Here is a 19,553-nt window from a genome sequence, read left to right as displayed (position 1 = left end):
TACAAGTAGGGCAACCCGAGAGGGGGGGGGGGGGGAATTGGTTAATTAAAATTTTTTGTCTTAATTAAATGGAAGATTAAAATCAATTTACAAATTTAAGCAATTATATCTAACCCTTGTTCAATTAAGCAAGACAACGAAGTTAAGGTTTTGATATTACCAATCACCAAGTGTAGAGGGCAAAGCAAGAGAAGAAGAGACACCAAGATTTATAGTGGTTCGATCTATCAACAAGACCTACGCCACTCTTCCAAGTTTGTCTTCTTGGGTACTCCACTAATAGTGAGATTCTTCACACCGAATCTCCAAGCTTTACAAATACCTTCTCCGCCTCCGAAGGAACAAACCCTCTTTGCTCCGGATTCTCCTTTCTTAACGGGCCGAATCGGAGACCCTCTTACAACTTCAAGATTTGCCTTTCTTAACGGGCCGAATCGAAGACCTTCAATACAACAACGAGATTTACCTTTCTTATCGGGCTGAATTGGAGACCCTCGAGTACAATGAAGAACAACAAATAAAGAAAAACTGTCAATGCTTTTTTATAGGCTGATTTTACAATGATTGAAGCTCACAAAAACTCTCCAAGAAAATAAGCAAGTGAAAGCCGTATGGAGATCCTCTTGATAAATGAAAAATGCACAAATCAAAGCATAGAAGAGGAGAAACCTTGAATATGAAATTTTAGGCTCAAATAGATGTGAAATGATTTGTCAAAAGGTTCTTTAGATAGTCTTGGATAGGGTAAATATAGCCCATTTGAAAATATGACCGTTTGGGGGCAATATGGTAAAAAACTGGGTTGAAAAAGTCAATCTGCGCAATCCCCAACGGCTAGTTTTCCAGACCGTCGCGGTCGCTCGCCCCTACCGGGTGCTCTTTTTTATTTTCAAATTTCTTACCGCCGCGGTCGACCGAGCCTATCGCGGTCACCCGGCAAGAGCAATCTGTACTTTTTATTTTTGTCCAGAACCCTATCTGCGGTCGTCCGACCCTATGGCGGTCGACAGGCCCAACCATGCTGGATTGTTTCTGACTTTTCAGAATCATATCTGCGGTAACCCGGGAGGACCCGGTCGACCGGCCCGCTAAGTTTTGGTAGGTGCTGGTTTTCCAGTCACCTTACTGCGGTCGCCCGGGGAACCCCTGTCGACTAGCCCTGCTTTGAAATCTTGTTTTAAGTATTGAAACTCTAGGGCTTTGGGCCATGGTCTTTGGGCTTTTGTCCAAGGTTTTCAAACACATTTTGGGGAGTGTAGATGGTTTTTAAAGATGTTAAATTTGTTTATGAAAACCATTTTGAAAACCTTTTGAAAGTGCAAATATATTTAAACAAGAGGACTCCAATACAATCTAAAAAGTATAAAACCTTGAGTCTTCTTGGATTGCTTGGCTCCTCAGCACTTTCTTGGACACCTCCAACTTGAGAGTGAACTCTTCGACTTTCTTTAGGTCATGTGACTTCCTCCATTCTTGAACATGTTGAGTGGTCCATGAGGTGGTCACCAATGCTAATTCATCTCCAAGCTTCTACTTGCACTTGCTAGGCATGCTTGTGGGATCTTTGACTTGAGCTCTTGACTTGAACATCTTCCAAGGATGATGTCTTTACTGTGTGTACAAGCTCTTTGGTTCATTTGCATGTTGATCCGCAAGCCATGTGTTGAGTTGTGTTGTGTAATGACGATATAACATATACATTCCCTGTCTAAGGCACAACACTCCAAAGCAACACATTATTCCATAAAGACTAATCAATTTGGGTTTGCTAGCATCAAAACAAGAAGGTAAAGGTGAATAGTTGAACCCATGAGAACCCTTGGGCTAATAGGTCCACACTCCTATCACCGTCGATCTCAAGAGTCTGGATGCTGCAAAGGGATAGAGATGGGATTGCTGCGGGTTTAGTCTAGGGAAAAGGATAAAAGTGGCAAAGGTAAATTATATCTTGTAGACCTTCTGTACGAGATTGGATGAATGGAAAAGAGGGTGAGAAAGGAATCTTAAAAGTTCCTTAGGCACTCCCATTGAATGAGAAACAAGAAAGAAAGATAGAAAGGAATGTACAGAGTAGGCTGATTGTTAATAAGCGGATCTAGTTGACTAGTGATGTGGTCAATATTTCTAGCTTGGTTCCGTGCCAAACTGATTGACACGAGAGAGTACAAGAAACCTTGGTCCTTATAATGGTAGTTAGGGTGTTGTATTATCTTCTTGCTGGTGGAGCTATTAGCCAGATACCAATGGTCATTATCATGTGGATATCTCTCAACTAGCGAAATGATTTTAATTGGATAACACCAGCATGCAGTTTTTTAATGCTAAAGATTTTTGTGTTCATTGACAGGCTTTGAGCTTTATGAGAACTGATTTTGTATGTGACTCTCATGTACATTTTGGTTATTCGATTTTTTTATATTTCGCTCCCGTTAAATATTTTAGTATTTCCACTCTCCTCTGATACTAAAATTAAAAGGTTACAGGACCACAATTTACTGCTTCATGTGGTCAGTTTCTGATTACTTCTTGCTGCGAACATTGTTGAATTTGTAGATCCATGAGTTGTCGATGAAACTTGCTTTGCAAAAATCTCAGAATGCAGAACTCAGAACTCAATTTGAAGGTCAGTATTATATCACTTGTATCTTTATTGTTTTCATAAATTTGTAAACCTCATGTTGCTTGGACTATTTCCTTAATGCCCACTTGGCATTAGTTATGTGGTTTCCAATTTTTCGAAAAAAAAGCTAGGGCATAGGACCCATGCGTAAGAAGTCTTTAAAAACACGTTCCTAACTATATGGAATAGATTTCTAAGTAAACTTACCCCAATAAAGATATAACATTCATGATCTGGGGGCATCTAGCCAATTCTATTTCTAGCCCAGTAAATGACAAGCATTATTGACAAAAGAAAGAAGAAACAAAAAGAAGCTTGAGGAATTAAGCAATCACTTTCAGCGAAAGGGAAAAGATGAGAAGTAAGCAATAAATTTCTAATTAATTAGAAGAGGTATAACTAAAATTCACTTTTCCCGAAAAAGATATAACATTCATGAAATGTAGATATCTAGTCAAATCTATTTCTAACTTAGTAAAAGACAAGCATTATTGACAAAAGAAAGAAGAAACAAAAAGAAGCTTGAGGAATTAAGCAATCACTCTTAACGAAAGGGAAAAGATGAGAAGTAACAATTTGCTCTCTACATCTAACTTCATAGCCTTCGTGGTAACTTCATCGGTGTTACTCACCAAATAGAAGGCCTGCTCGAAGGGTTTAGAGGTTTCATTCATTACTGCCCCAATGAGGAAGTTAATTATACCCCTTCCAAACCCCTAAATTTATTGAATGAAGTAGAGAAGTTAAGTAACTTGTGGAGCGGTTAGAGGGGGGCCCTGCAAGTTGGAGGTACTCAAAGGCATGTGTCTCAACTCTGAAGCACATGCTTTTCCACGTTGGACTAAATGTCTTTGCACCTTCGTTTATGTTTGATAGTTACTGAATTTACCTCTTTGGTTCTTCTCATTTTGTTCTTTTTGTTTTTGTACTTTACAGGATTATGTAAAAATATGGAAGAAATGGCAAATGATGTGGAAAAATCAAATGAAATGGTAACCTCACATATCTCTTGACTTCTTTTCAACTAGTATAGTTCACCTGGTTTACCTAGAATGAATAAATAGATTGATGCTCTTAAATAAATGCATCAAAACCAAGAAAAAAGGCATTTACTAACATCAAATGGGTAGAAATATATTGGTTTGGTGCATCTAGGTTACTATAAAGTTTCATAGGAAATGGAAAGGAATTTTGAGGGTACATGATTTGTTTACTGAAACAACGAAGTGATGTTGACCATCATACAAGGAAATATATATTTACAAAATTGCCCGTGTAATGAAAAAGTCATCCTTGTGTAAATCATCCATGCCTGGAAAATCTAAAAGTAGTAGACCTGCTATATTTTCGAAAGAAGAGTCGTAGGGTAGTGCTTTATATATTTTTTTCTTTGCATTCAAGTTTATCTTTAATATTAATTCACTGCCCAAGATTTTTTTTGTATAAGAAAGGGCTTTTTGTCTTCTCATTTGTGTAAATAAGCAAAAGTTTCTTTAAAAAAACTCTACCTAGATGCAAATATGAAGCACTCCGCTGAATAATCAAATCACAAGACTATTGGAACTTGATTTCGACGACCTCCTCTTTGTCACCAGTGTTGTATTTTAGTGCCCAATCGTATTTTGAGATAGTTTCTTCTAAGGAGAGCTATTTTCCATTTGTGAAGACCAGGGATCTATTTTCTAAGGAGATTTGTTTTCCATTTGTGAAGACCAGGGATCAACTGGTAGATGCTTTAATTAAAGAGTTTGTCAAATTGATGTGCTTTTATTAAAGGGGTTGTTAAATTGATGTGAATCAAGCTTTTATATTGAATTGATGTGAATCCAACCAAAGAAGAAAAGGAAGAGGGGAAAGGATGGAGAAAGAAAGACCAAGAGAAAAGGGGAAAGAAGGGTTATTCAGAACAAAGATAAAGATAGAGAAAATGAATAGAGAATCAAGATCAAGAGAAGAGAAAAGATAGGGGTGAAAGGAGAGTGGTTCGTAAACCAGTAAACCTAATCGGGAAGAGTGAAGAAGGATAAAATGATGTTAGAAGGGAGAGGATATGGAGAAGGGTGTGGAAAGCAAATGAAAGATAAGAGTTGAGGGATAGAAAGTGATCCAATATGAAGCATCACACTTCAGAAAGGATATCACAACCAATCAATTTACGAAAGCTATGATCTGTGGACACGGACACAAAGTGTCGGACACGGCAAACTCTCAAAATTTAGAAACGGGGACATGGCTAAAATAGAAAGTACATATAATCATGTTTTGTGGATATAGATTTGTGTGCCTGGTTTCGATAAGGATATGAGGTATCTGACATGGAATCCCCTAAAAATCTAGAAATAGTGGCACACTCATACACGTACATACATACAAAGTTACTGACACTTCTAGCAGTACACTTAGAAGTGTCTAAAGGAGTGTCGACACGTGCAGACACGGGTGTCGTGTCGGACACGACACGACACGTGTGTCGGCAATAAATTCAAAGTGTCCACCAAATCATAGTATGAAAGTATCAAATTTAATTCACATTCAATTATTTTCATGGCCAATATGCTGGATATCACACCCAATCAATTTAAGAAAGCATAATTTCATTCATATTCAACCGTTTTCATGACTAATATGTCAAAACAACTCCTAGTCTAATTAGGACTCCTATTATATACTTAAACTACCAACTCCTCATTGAAATAAAATTATTACATAGACTCTCCCTACTGCAAGTAAACTAGGATTCTCCAAACCCATTGGCCCTCCTAATTCATCATGGGAGTAACCCACTTCAATTTTCACAAATACAAGGACTCTCTTATATTGTAATGTGGGCCCTTCTGCCCCTTTAACGACTTCAATGATTAGTTAAAAATGATTTAAATGCCCCTATCACTTAAGATTTTCGTAATAAACATGTAGAGCCCATTTTAAACACCTATAGCCTAAAGATGGTCAGCTAGGGAAAACAGGGTTGCAGTTGAAGCTAAATCATGGGGGCTTTGCGTAGAAATCGTTGCTGCCACTGGTGGCTGAAATAAGGGGTTTGGGGCCGCTAATTGTGGGGAAAAGGTGGGTTAAATCGGCTGGTAAAAGTGGTGAAAAGGAGTGCATCGGGTGATGATGGAGGCTGGTTTTATGGACGTATAAAGCTGAGCGGGTTGGCGGCTGACGGCTGTTGGAAATCAAGAAATGTGGTGCAGGAAGGTGTAGGAACGCCTACAAGTAAGGGGAATTCGTGTGAAGACGACCCAGAAATCTGGGTGAGAATCCAGTGATTAAGTGCTTACGACTGTGTTGCTAGGAGTGATCTTGTTATCAGGTTTTATGGCTGCTGGGTTTCGCGCAAACTTGAGGTCTTATGCGGCTGTAACTATCAGATGTTCTGGGCTGGTCGTGGCTGAAACTCTGCAGGAAACTCTACAGTAAAAGCTCCAGAGAATGACTAGATATTTGGTGATCTGAACTGAGAATCAGCAGGCACCTTATGGCGAGTCGGTTGGCCTTGTTCTCATGCCTGGTCCAAGCAGCTGATCGTGGTGATGAAGCTTGGCAGAAGGTCTTGGAAACCAGGAAGGGCTAGTTTCAATGGGAATTTACTGCTGGAAACTAGTCAAGCAGAAACTATTTGAGGAAGAAAGTATTGAAACACAGATCTGGTTTTGTTTTCAATCTTCAATTCCAAGGAAGAAGATGAAGGTATAGGGAATAAAATTCCAAAAAAAAAAAAATCAATCTTATTTCATAATAAATCAGCCATGTAAAACCGTTTACGGGCATGCATATTTACAGATTTTCATTGGACGTTTCCTACCTAAACAAGCCTCCCTAATGCTACTAAAACAAAGAAAAGGAAAAAGACAAAAATACCCTAAACTCTCTCCTACCTTTGGACGACCAACTCTTTCAATTGTAATTCTTAAAAATTTTCTAAATTCCTAAAATTTCTCTTACTAAATTCGTCCAACTCGATAAAGCAATTCAAATTCCTAATTCAACTGAAACAAGGGCTATTTTTAGCCAATGGAAAAATTCCAACTCAAACTAACTAAACAAATTAATAATTTTGGATTGTTGTGGAACAAGGACCGTTGACTGTGACGCCGTCCGATATCTGGATGATCTAGGGACGATTGGCCTTCGAGTAAAATATAATCTGGCATCTTTTTGTGCTTGATTGTTGATCTGCGTCATCTAATGGTTGATCCGAGGGTCCTGAATAGTCCGATCATTGATTTGAAGATCTCGACCTTTGAACAGCTGGGATGCACTTGCATCAGAAAGTACGTGGGGACGTTGGAGAGGGATGCCTAAGTAAGAGTTCTTTGATGTGGGTGAGAAAGGCATCACACTTTCCAAGACTCGATCTTGGACTTTATTACAGGCTCTTCATCTTCTTCACGGGGCAGGTATGGGGAGTGTATTGGAAATCACTAGGTTTCCCATGATCGCCACCATCACATGCATCACATGCATTTATCTGATATCACCTTCTGTTGATGCATCGACTTACGTACCGACAAATATACTTGTAGATTTTTATTGCCTTACACATCCTCATTCATTCTTCTTGATCAGCATGCGGATCTTATCATGGATTCAAACACTAAGGCTCTTGTATATCCATTACAAGTATTCTTTGCATTCTCCAACCCATGACCCTTACACATCTTACCAATTTGGTGAAGTTGAAAAGAAAGTAGATTTATAATAATGTGGAAGAAAACCATTAAAAAGGAAGTAAATAAAATTCAAGTGGCGGCCTGGGGCAAAATGGTATTTTGATGGCTTAGTTGACAAACATGCAGGGTGACACATCGCGCACCCTCTCGTAATTTGAACTTTTTCATTAGGTCATATAACTCATTGGGAATTATATCAGCCAAAGAAAAGGCTCTGAATAGAGGGCAGCACAAAATTTGAAATATTTTCCTTTTGAGGCTTTATAAGATTCAAGGATCCTAATGATCTCTATCTATTATCCGATCTGACTCTAGTAATGGCAAGAGTGTTTAATATCATACATTGGGCAATGAAGAGTTCAGTTATGGTGGTTAGATCACATTATTTATTAGATTTTGGATTTGGTAAACTGTCTTGAGATCTCCATTAGGTATGCCTTAAAATGAGTTCAATGAAATAGCACCGTTCTAGCCGGACTTATATCAAGGCAAATCTTTTTTGAAAGATGACTATTATATTCATACCATGAAATATACATGGGGACCAGTAGTCCCCCCAGAAATTACATAGTATGATGGTCCAGGAGCGTACTCCAGGACAAAAAAAGAAAAAGCATAAGCTATATATAGACTTCCTCCAACACCTAATAGAAATCCACCATCATCCAGACTTCCTTCCGTATCGACCCTTATCAACAACCTTCTGCTGTGTCTTCCAAAAACATCCAACGACAGAAACACCGTAGAGCCCACACATCATGCATATAACTGAAGAAAACCAAGGAGTTAATATGCCTTGAAATGCATAAAGGACCTAAAGCATTTTTTCACCCACCTTGGTAAATAACACAACAACCATCATGGGTAAGAATGGTTATCCAGAGGAGAAAATCGCCCCTGAGCAGCGAAGGACAGTGTCCCTCAAGCACGCTCAGACAGACCAAATTACCCTCCCTTAATTCTTCAGAATTTTTTTTTAACATGGGCTTCCAGCCCCACACAACATTACCTACCCTTGCAACAACTAGAGACTACCATATCCTACCACAATCAACACAAAATTCTGAGAACTCCCTACCATCCCAAAAAGCGTTCAACAAGCATATTTATACAAAACTCCCTGCATTTCCTGAGAGCTTTGAGCTCTCGACTCCCACGACTAGGGGGTTTTCCCTTTCTTCTCATCCACATCTCTTTTCTCGATATCAAAAACCTTTCTTTTTGTTTCTTCCACATCTCCCTTGTAATCTATACCCAATATATCCCCCATTTTAGCCATCTCCTCAAACTCTTTAGAATAAGCTTGCTCTTCTTCTTATAAGGTGACCTTCCCCTCTTGCGATTCCGACTGGGTTTGCTCTTCTTCTTCCTGTATGGTTTTTTCTACGTCTCCTGAGAGTCTGAGACTCCCTTCTCTTCCTCTTCGGGAATCTGCTCAGCCCTTTGAAGAGTCCTTGACTTTTCCACTAAGATCCATACCCATCGAGTCCCTCGACATAAGAGACTCCATGTCCGGGATAGCAGAACCCACCTCCTTCTGAAGGTCCTCTCCATCTAAACCCTCCTCCTTAAGCGCATTACGCTCCTCTTCCACCGCTTCTGAAAGAACGGTAATTTATAGACCGGTACATATACCTCCTCGAATGATCTCTTTCCTGTGAGTTGAAATAACTCCTCCTTGCCTTTTGCCTCCTCTTCAAACTTTTTCCACTGAAGTTCCAGGTATTCCATGGTAATCTCGCTTTTAGTTGTTGACCCAAGATTTGCCCTATCTTTGTCATATCCACTCTTCTTGAAATTCTTTTTCCCCCCCACTCCCAACCCATCATCTCTAGCGGCTTTACCCTTCCCCTTATAATCGATTTTGCCTCCTCCATCTGAGGAGGAAGAATCCCCACTCTACTCGAATTTCTCCAACATCGTTAGGATTATGGCGAGAAAGTATTTCTTTTTCTTCTCTCTTCTGTTGAGAGAGCGCCCTACCGGTTTCTTCTTATAGTGGGGGAGACCACCTTTAATAGCCTCTAGGGTTGAGAACCTGTGATAATGCAAGCAAATCTCTCTCTTCCTTTGAATCTTGTGCCTCACTGAAAAAATTGTTTTTCTTTTAAATAGATTTTTTTAGTAGCAATAACAAATAATATTTTTTACTTGCTATTTGTTATTATTGGAGTTATATTGTTTTCTTTTAAACCTATCATTGGATTGTATTCTTCACCTCAATTTCAAACATGAAAATCTAATGAAAATTTATTCTATTTCAGGTGCTTATTTTGCAACAAAGACTGGTAGATAAGGATTTTGAGCTGAATAGGTTGAAAGAAGAGCTGTCACAAAAAGATCTAACAGGAGAAGATGATTACGCCACTGATAAGAAAACAATTGACGAAGAAACTATAGTGATGACAGAAGTTGAAGTTTAAAAAGAACTGCTCTATCATATTTTCTGAACCAACCTGCCAAATTTTATCATCCGTTGTACATTGGAAAGTAGCTTAGAATGTGCCCTTTGAACTATTGTTCATTTGTTGGAGAATGACCTAAAAACTTACTATAATCATCTATAGCTATGCTCAGGCCATGTTCGTTTTAGAGTGTGACAACCGATTGTGAGCCCCAGACTGATTACTGGACTCAAGAATGCATTAATTTTGAGTCCAGTAATCGGTTTGGGGCTCACAATCGGTTGCCACAACCCAAAACAAACAGGGCCTTAGGGAAAAGATGGAGGGTTCTTGCCGCCTGAGAATCAACAATAGTCCTGTTGTGACTGTAACATGATCAACGGTTTGATTATCAGACTTGCAAAGCTCTGATATTTCAGTTTCCATGCCTCACAAGGAAGATGAAATTATAGATTTTACCATTAATTTATCTAGTGTCAGTGAAAAAACATTACTTGAACCAAAGGATGATTTTCAAAGGCTGATTTTTGGATGATTCGCTTAGTTGTGAGGAGTTGAAACAATCTCTAATCTTATATGTAAATGTTTTGAAGTTAGTAGTGTAAGGTATTGAAGAAGAACAAAACACTTTCAAAATGAGATTTCCGGGTGCAACATGGGTCGGGTTGGATTGAGCTAATGCTAAAAACTGACTTGAAATCAACCCGAACCCCGACCCAATTATAGGGTAAAAGCCCAACAGGAATTCCATATCTGGGAACTTCAAGTTGTATATGGTTTGGAGATGGTGGAGAGAGAAAGAGTTTGAACAGAGGATTAAGAACACCTCAAAATTGAATTTTATAAATGGTTGCCTAACTCGCCTTTGATACCAGGCCTACCTGACAAGCATAATTGGCCTATCAGATGGACGGTCGAGATCAACCCGAGGTGGGGCTCACTCACTCACTCACTACTAGTGGATGTGTCTCACCGTATTATAATGAACTAGCTGCCTATTGAAACACAATAATATCTCCCTAATCACATCCACCAGATGAACGTTCAAGATCATGTCCTCCATTTCAGTGGGTTACCAAAGAGACGGAGCAGAAATCTTACTATAGGCCTAAATTCAACGTAACATGACATGGTAATTCCCATGTTACACCTGCAAAGGCCTAGACAGAAATAGCTATAAGAACTAACAGTAATAGAAAACACAGAAGGAAACAAAAAAGGAAGGGAGAGAGATGATGAATTTTCCCACCTCTTTAGTCTAATCAAACACACAGGACTTGTTAGAAAACCATACAAGAACTCATATCAGGAATTTGGAAATATAGCTACAGATTCAAGGATTTGGAATACTAGGACTATGAGTTTCAAGAGAGAATGGGGATTTGGAAGAGTTTTTAAAGAGAACGAAAAGCCTAACCCTCACAAAGGAAAAGTGGGATTTCCCGAATCCTTCTAGAAAATTCTTTCTGATATCTTTTCCTTTGAAAATCTAAAAAATGGGATAATATTAGTCCAAACACCCAATAATCATGTGACACGTGAACAGATATTTATAGTGACATGTGAGGTACACAATCGAGGAAAGCCTGTATTTAATCGTCCTTGCTTTGGACCTCTTACTTATTTAGACTACTTTTTTGCCATTCAATGTGAACCGTTGAACCATGATTGTATGTAGTTCATGGTTTAAAATTTCGGTTTGGTTTCGGCACCGGTTTTCGAACCCCTGAAATTTCGGAATTTCGTTCACGGTTTAAAATTTTGGTTTGGTTTCGGTACCGGTTTCGGACCCCTGAAATTTCAAAATTTCGGCTGAAATTTTATAACGTTTCTTTTTTAGAAAAATTTGTATTTTCTCAAAATTTTGAAATTTCACCAAATTTCGGTTTTGGTCCCCACCGAAATCCGAAATTTAAAACCATGATGTAGTTTTGGCACGTCGATGTTTAGTATGTTTAATTACAAAAAGAAAACATAATTTTATATGGTGTAAGCCCTTATAGCCCTGTATTTCTCATAAAGTACATTACGGACCACGTCATAGGATGATCCAAACCGTCTATAGGGGTGACGGAACACAACGTAAATAGGTTGTTCCCCAAAAATCATTTCCATAGGATGATCCTAGCCCTCCGATCTATAGAGGCGTCACCCCTATGGATGGTTAAGATCATCCTATGATGTGGTCCGTACAGTACTTACTATAAGGCCTTACACCATATAAAATCTCCATTATTAGAAGCTAGGTTTGGATGATTTACCTGATTTTGGGACCATAGGAGATCCAAGGCAAGGCCTGTCAAATAGACGGTTCATATCAATCATAGGTAGGACCCACTATGTATGCATTCCGCCTTTACTTCTAAAGGATTCTGCCAATGTATTTACTTGGCATCATGCATTCACGGAAACTGCCAATTTACATGGCTAAAATTAGTGTACACTGTCTATTTACTTCTATAGGATTCTGCCAATGTACACTCCATGCATTTACCGAAACCATACCAAGCTTTAGCTATTGTTACGTTGCCTAAAATAAATGCACATTTATATGGGTGTCATATACGTGTACTTTGTTGAGCAAACTTTCAAAAGGTCAGACCAAAGAGTGAGGGCATATCTTTACTTATCCTCCCTCTCGTCACTGTTCAACAACCCCTTCAGAATCAAAAGAGGAGACCACAGGCAACCTCTTTTCCTTTATAACCAACACATCATACCTCACAAACGTAATGTTGCATCAAATCCATTCTATCCACCTTCACATCCCCCTAATATTGGCATTCTCTTTGTATTTTTTTGCTGTTTTTTTAGCACTTTGGGGAAAGTGATCTACTCGCCCCCTTTTATTCCCTGGGCCAGCCCCCCTCTAGTGTATTCATGACTACTCTTTTACACTACAAGGGGTGGCCCAAGGAAGAAAAAAGGGGCGAATATATTATTTCCCCGGGCGTAGTCCTTTTCCTTTTTAAATATATTCTCATCATCAAAAAAATTCTAACCACACATCAGAACATATGAAAGCTACTTACCCTCCCTCACTAAAAACCTTAAGGAACAATTACCTATGGGGGACAAAAATTAGGCAGAATTATCAACAGGACCCATGCTTTTCAGAAATTATCAACGAGGGACAAAAAATGTCTTGTTAGTAAAAGCTGGACGAAAATGCCATTTTCTTAAGCAACACGTTTTGCTTTTCCACTTTTCCCTCTTCTCTCTTCTTTCCCTCTTTTCTTTTACTTTTCCATTTTCAACTTTGATTTTTTTGCCCTACCAGTTATCTTCTTCATCATTTAGCCACCATTGGAGGCGGAAAAGCTCGAAAACTTGAAACGTGAGTTCATTCCCATCTATCTCTCTATATCTAGGTTTTGATTTTCATTTGTTTTAGGGTTTTGCATTTCTCCTTGTCCCTTTCAATAGAGGATGAGGAAGATGAATGGTAGGGTAGAAAGAAAAAAAAACGGTGACAATGAACGAGTGAAAAAAACAGGAAGTAAAAACGTGTTTACAAGGGGACTTGATAAGCCCATTTGGAATTTGGTAACCCCATTTTGATACTGGATAACCCCAACCCCAGAGACTTGAAAACCCCCTTCCAAAACTCTAGTACCCTCGACCAATTTTAAGGGACTTGATAAGCCCATTCGTAAATTGGTAACCCCATTTTCATGCTAGATAACCCCAATCCCAAATACTTGAAAACCCCCTTCCAAAACTCTAGTACCCTAGGCCAATTTTCAGGGACTTGATAAGCCCATTCGGAAATTGGTAACCCCATTTTGATATATATTAAATAACCCCAATCCCAGAGACTTGAAAACCCCCTTCCAAAACTCCAGTTCCCTTGGCCAATTTTCAAGGACTTGATAAGCCCATTTGGAAATTGGTAACCCCATTTTTTATAATAGATAACCCCAATCCTAGAGACTTGAAAACCCTCTTCCAAAACTCTAGTACCCTTGGCCAATTTTCAAGGACTTGATAACCCCATTCGGAAATTGGTAACCCCATTTTTATACTAGATAACCTCAATCCTAGCGACTTGAAAACCCCCTTCCAAAACTATAGTACCCTCGGCCATTTTTTAGGTACTTGATAAGCCCATTCGAAAATCGGTAACCCTACTTTTAAGAGTTGATAAACCCTTCCAGAGAGTTGATAAACCCCTTCTACTACAAAACCCCCTGCCTATAGCAACTCTTCTAATGGCATTACAATTCTGCTCATGATAGAAATAACAAAAGAAATGGATGTTGTTTTCATTAAATGTGCTTCATGTATTAAAAAAAAAATTTAAGTAAATCAAAAAATGTATAGCCATCCATTCATGTATTACATCAACCTTTTCTTATACAACCACATGTCTTCCAAAAAGTGAGTGAAGCCATCCATGCATTATCTCCAGAACACACCCTAAAATACAAACTGCTTAAACCCTAAACAAGATAAATCAGGAATGAAAAATAGTGCAAAACCCTAAAAAAAAAGAAAAACAAAACCTAGAAACAGAGAGATAGATGGTAAGAAACCTACCAAAAAAAAAGATAGATGGTAAGAACTCAACATTCAAGTTTCAAGATTTGCCAGCAACAATGGTGGTTGAACAAGGAGGAAGATGACTTGTAGGGTAAAAAATAAAAAAATGTGATAATGGAAAAGTAAAAGAAGAGGGAAGAAGGAAAAAACAAGGTCAAAACGTGTTGTAAATGCCAAAGGGTATTTTCGTCCAGCTTTTACTGACAAGACCTCTTTTGTCCCTCGTTGATAATTTCTAAAAAGCATGGGTCCTGTTGATAATTTCGCCTATTGTTTGTCCCCCATTGGTAATTGTTCCAAACCTTAATAAATCCCATTTTACATCAAGGGTTCTCACAGAAACGTTAGGGGGAATGGGATTTTATTCGTATCACTTTCCTTTAATTAAATTCCTATTTTATAGCAATAAATTACCGATAAAATTGAGATTTTTTAAAATTCTATGGGAGAGTATATGTTTTAAAGTTAACAATGGGCCACAGCCCGCACCATAAGATTGATCTAAACCGTCCATTAGATAGGCCACAGCCTAAATAGGTTGTGCCCCAAAAATTATTTCCATAGGTTGATCCTAACCCTCCGATTTGAATGTTAGAGGGTTAGAGGGTTAGGATCAACCTATGGAAATAATTTTTGGGGCACAACCTATTTAGGCTGTGGCCCATCTAATGGACGGTTTGGATCATCCTATGGTGTGGGCCATACCTTAATTTTAATAAAGTGAGGAGTGCCCTCATCAAAATACAATAGTGCCGATAACATTTCCCTTTTGCAAATCTTTGGCTATCCGTAGTTCTGAAGGACCAGGCCTCTTCATCTATTTATTCCCAGCAGATAGAGAGGGAAACCAAAAGGAAAAAAAAAATGCAGGAAGAAATTAAGAGCCTTTTGAAGGTATGGTTTTTAGTGGGGATATCTTTGAGCTATTGCTACTACCTAGTCATCAAAGTTCCCATAGGAAAAGCTAGGTTGTTCTCTCTCCTCCCCATATTCTATCTCTTCTACACCCTACCTTGGATTTTTTCATCTGTCAATCTAAGAGCATACTCTGGCTACAATTTCACATGGCTCTCAAACTTCAAGCTCATCTTTTTCTGTTTCAACAGAGGTCCTCTTTCAACTCACCAAACTTCCCTCATCGTTTTTATCTCTGCAGCTGCATTCCCCATCCTAATTAAAGAAGACCCATCTACCAAACACCCAAATTCACATTCAAACTCATTTGAAAAGCTTGAAATGCCGCTCAATATAGCACTTAAAGGACTACTCTCAGCCATTCTAGCCATCCTTTGCTCAAACAAGGAAAAGTACCATCACACCCTCTTCTTATTTTTCTACCTCATGCACTTCTTCTTACTACTAGATGTCACTATGGCGAGCAATGCAGCGCTGGTTCGGACCGTGATCGGGTTAGACCTTGAGCACCAATTCAAGAAGCCCTACATATCTACATCTCTACAGGATTTTTGGGGAAGAAGATGGAATCTAATCTCATCGAATGTTCTACGGTTGACCGTATACAATCCACTTGTAAAGACATTCGGGCAATATACAAAAGAATCGGTGGCAAAAGAGGCGGCGTTGGTCGTGACATTCTTAGTGTCTGGCCTCATGCACGAGCTTGTTATTTACTATGTAACGGATGGAGAAGAACCCACTTGGGAAGTTACATGCTATTTTGTGTTACATGGGGTTTGCACTTCTCTTGAAAGAGTTGTGAAGAAAGCGATCAGGGGTAGGTTTGAACTGCATCCTGTAGTTTGTGTGCCATTGACGGTGGGCTTTATGGTTGGCACAAGCATGTTCTTATTCATCACACCACTTGTGAGGAGTGCCACTGATGTAAAGGGGATTGGGGAGTACATAGCTCTCGTGAATCTCTATGGGAAGTAAATCGACTTTGCAAATGGGTCATAAATGGGCTTGTTTGTAAATTGATCCACAATGCAAATGTATCATTTTGAAGGATTCCATTATAACCGTTATTATCATGCTTCTTTTGAACATGCACTAGATTTCTACCAAAAGAAAGTGGATATCTTCTAATGGAAATCCGATTATGGAACTTCAATATGCATGCCTGCTTGTAGAGAAAGAGGATTGGTAGTATCATGTGGCTTACTTGCCACTAACACAAGTGGGTCAGTATTGGTCCAATTCAGCAGATTTACCTTGCTAGCGTCCATTGCGTAAGGCATTTCGCGGAACATCTGTTATTCTGTTGCATGAGAGACTAGCCACGTCATGAATAATGACAAAATCTTTTGAAAAGTGACTGTGGCTGCTCTCTCATGCAACAGACGTTTCGAGAAATGCCTTTTGCAATGACCCTAGCAAATCCCTGCCTTAAATTATCAAACATATAATTAAGATACTTTTGTTTACATCTAATTCTTCTCCTTAGAAGGCAAATTTTCTTGTAGCAATAACTTCTATCTCACTTAGCATTAACTTCTGCCGTAGGCTGTTGTTCATTTACGGTTTAATGTTCTTGATGGTGGTAAAAATAATAGCCCAATCGCTGGCTGACATGCGCATAAGGGCATTAGGGTAATTCCATCCCTGGAAGCCCTAATGTACACCAAGGCCCTCCATCTATAAATAGTCTTTGAAGTCTCAAAGGTAAGGGAGCAATTCCCTAAAACCTACTATTCAACTATAAAAACTTTATTATCTGTTGCTAGTCACTAACTTAAGCATCATAGGGTCTTCTCGAGTAAAAACTCTGGATAGGCTTTCTAACTTTCTGTGTTTGTTTCTTGTCAATGTAACAAATATTTATAGTGACATGTGAGGGCCACATTCGAGGAAAGCCTGTATTTAATCGTCCTTGCTTTGGATCTTCTTATTGAGAGTACTTTTTTGCCATTGAATGTGAACCGTTGAACCATTGCTTGTATGTAGTTTTGGCCCGTCGATGTTCAATTTTTTTGATGATTTTCGATGTTCAATATGTTCAATGACAAAAAATAATAATAATTTATCAGTAGCAGGGGAAACTAAATATCCCTGGAAGTAAACGAATAGAATCAGAGCTATCAGAGCAGCCTTGGATGGCTTCATATCCTGGAAGCTTAGTCACTCGTGGAGCCAAGAGATCATTCCCAATCAAAGGAGACAACATCCCTTTCGCTCACATATATGAAGATCTTCTCAGATTGGCCATTTATACACCAGATTATAGACTGTTTCGGCTTATTGCGTGTCCCATGAGAAACTTTTGTATTTTGCTTCTTCTTTGTGGCTGCTGGGTTATTATTCCCAAGCAATTGGCTTTTGAGCCCCCCTAGCTGTAATATCTTTTTTTTCTAATGAATCTGGTCGGGGTCCTGCCTAACCCCAGCTCACTCATAAAAAAGAAAAGAAAAAGAAAACATAATTTTACATGGTGTAAACCCTTATAATCCCGTATTTTTCATCAAGTACTGTACGGACCATATCATAGGATGATCCAAACTGTCCATGTGATCGAACACAATGTAAATAGGTTGTGCCCAAAAAGTCATTTCTATAGGATGATCCTAACCCTCCGATCTATTGAGGAACTGCATATTATGGAAACCTCTATAGATCTGAGGGCTAGGATCATCCTATGGAAATGATTTTTAGAGAACAACCTATTTACATTGTGTTCCATCACATGGACGGTTTGGATCATCCGATGTGGTCCGTACAATACTTTTTGAAAAATACGGGACTATAAGGCCTTACAACATGTAAAATCTCCATTATTAGAAGCTAGATTTGGATGATTTCCCTGATTTTGGAACCATAGGAGATCCGAGGCAAGGCCTGACAAATAGATGGATCAGATCAATCATTGGTAGGACCCACTATGTATGCATTCCTCCTTTGCTTCTAAAGGATTCTGTCAATGTATACTAGGGATGCATCTCGGGCCGAATTTTGGGAATTCGGGTTGAGCTTTTACCTTAAAATCGGGTCGGATTGATTCCTATTCATTTTTTAGCAAAAGCTCGACCCGTTCCGACCCAAGTTGCACCCCTAGCTAAAATAAATGTACACTGCCAATTTACTTCTAAAGGATTCTGCCAATGCATGCATTCACAGAAACTATAGCAAGCTTTAGCCATTGTTACCTTGCCTAAAATAAATGCACATTTATATGGGTGTCATATTCGTATACTTTGTTGAACAAACTTTCAAAAGGTCGATCAAAAGTAAGGGCATATCTTAGCTTATCCTCCCTCTCGTCACTGTTCAACAACCCCTTCAAAACCAAAAGAGGAGACCAAAGGCAACCACTTTTCCTTTATAACCAACACATCATACCTCACAAACGTATGCATTTTTGCATCAACTCCATTCCATCTACTTTCACATCCCCCTAATATTGGCATTCTCTCTGTATCTCTTGCTGTTTTTTTAGCACTTTAGGGGAAGTGATCTATTCGCCCCCTTTTCTTCCCTAGGCCAGCCCCCTCTTTAGTGTCCTCTACTGTATTTATGGCTACCCTTTTACACTACAAGGGGTGGTCCAAGGAAGAAAAAATGGGCAAATATATCATTTCCCTGGGCGTAGTCCTTTTCCCTTATTAATCTATTCTCATATCACAACAAATGAAAGCTACTTACTCTCCCTCAACAAAACCCTTAATAAATCCCATTTTATATACATGTGAAGTAAATGGAAAAAATACATCTTTTCCTAATTTAATTCTTCCCCATTTTACCCAACAATTTGCCTCCCCAAATTAATCCCTCCATTGCTTCAATCCTTTGCTTATGAGTAATGAATTTTGGATTTCAAACCTTAGTTACTTTAATGGTCTTCTAAAACCTATCAATACCATAATTGATGCAATATTAAGGTTTTGAATTGCCAGAATCAAGCACTGGATTTGATATTCCCATTCCCATTCCCATTCCCCATTCCCGCCTTTGGTTAAAAGAATAAACAGAATCAGGAGGGCGGAATTAGCACAGGGGGAGAATTAAAAACAGGGAAAATGTCGAAATCAGTTTACTGCCCAAAGAGGTGGTTAGTCTGATTCCGTCATGGTCAGAACGAAATATTTAAAATAATTATTTGAATTAAAAATTAAAAATTTTGTTTACAGGAAATGGGAATGGGAATGGGAATGGGAATGGGATGCTTCCCAACAAAAGACATGATTCTCCAAGTCACCCACCCACTGAGTCTCCCAGAGGAAAAAAAAGAAGAGACAAAACCCAACCAAGCATAATTTTGATCATCTTTCGAATATGAATATAATGCCAATATCCTCATTGATGATGCCCGAACAATACATAAATCTACCCTAATTCGGCAACCATAAAAATATTCTA

General features: G+C 38.8%; 1 protein-coding gene and 1 pseudogene across 1 annotated transcript in view; both read left to right on the top strand.

Moving 5' to 3' along the window:
* LOC143893078 (FKBP12-interacting protein of 37 kDa-like) overlaps positions 1–9,853 on the top strand; it is a 28,282-nt gene extending 18,429 nt beyond the window's left edge. The window contains exons 12-14 of the mRNA XM_077398031.1: positions 2,554–2,623; positions 3,557–3,612; positions 9,561–9,853. Coding sequence (XP_077254146.1) covers positions 2,554–2,623; positions 3,557–3,612; positions 9,561–9,719 — 285 coding nt within the window. The 3' untranslated portion in view covers positions 9,720–9,853. The remainder of the gene's footprint in view (positions 1–2,553; positions 2,624–3,556; positions 3,613–9,560) is intronic.
* Positions 9,854–15,046: 5,193 nt separating this feature from the next.
* On the top strand, positions 15,047–16,232 carry LOC143846821 (long-chain-alcohol O-fatty-acyltransferase pseudogene; annotated as a pseudogene).
* The last annotated feature ends 3,321 nt before the right edge of the window (positions 16,233–19,553 follow it).

The sequence above is a fragment of the Tasmannia lanceolata genome, unplaced genomic scaffold, assembly GCF_043159265.1.
Source record: "Tasmannia lanceolata isolate RefF3 unplaced genomic scaffold, GAP_Taslan_0.1 ptg000015l, whole genome shotgun sequence".
NCBI classification, from domain to species: domain Eukaryota; kingdom Viridiplantae; phylum Streptophyta; class Magnoliopsida; order Canellales; family Winteraceae; genus Tasmannia; species Tasmannia lanceolata.
This window is presented reverse-complemented; position numbering and strand designations above follow the sequence as displayed.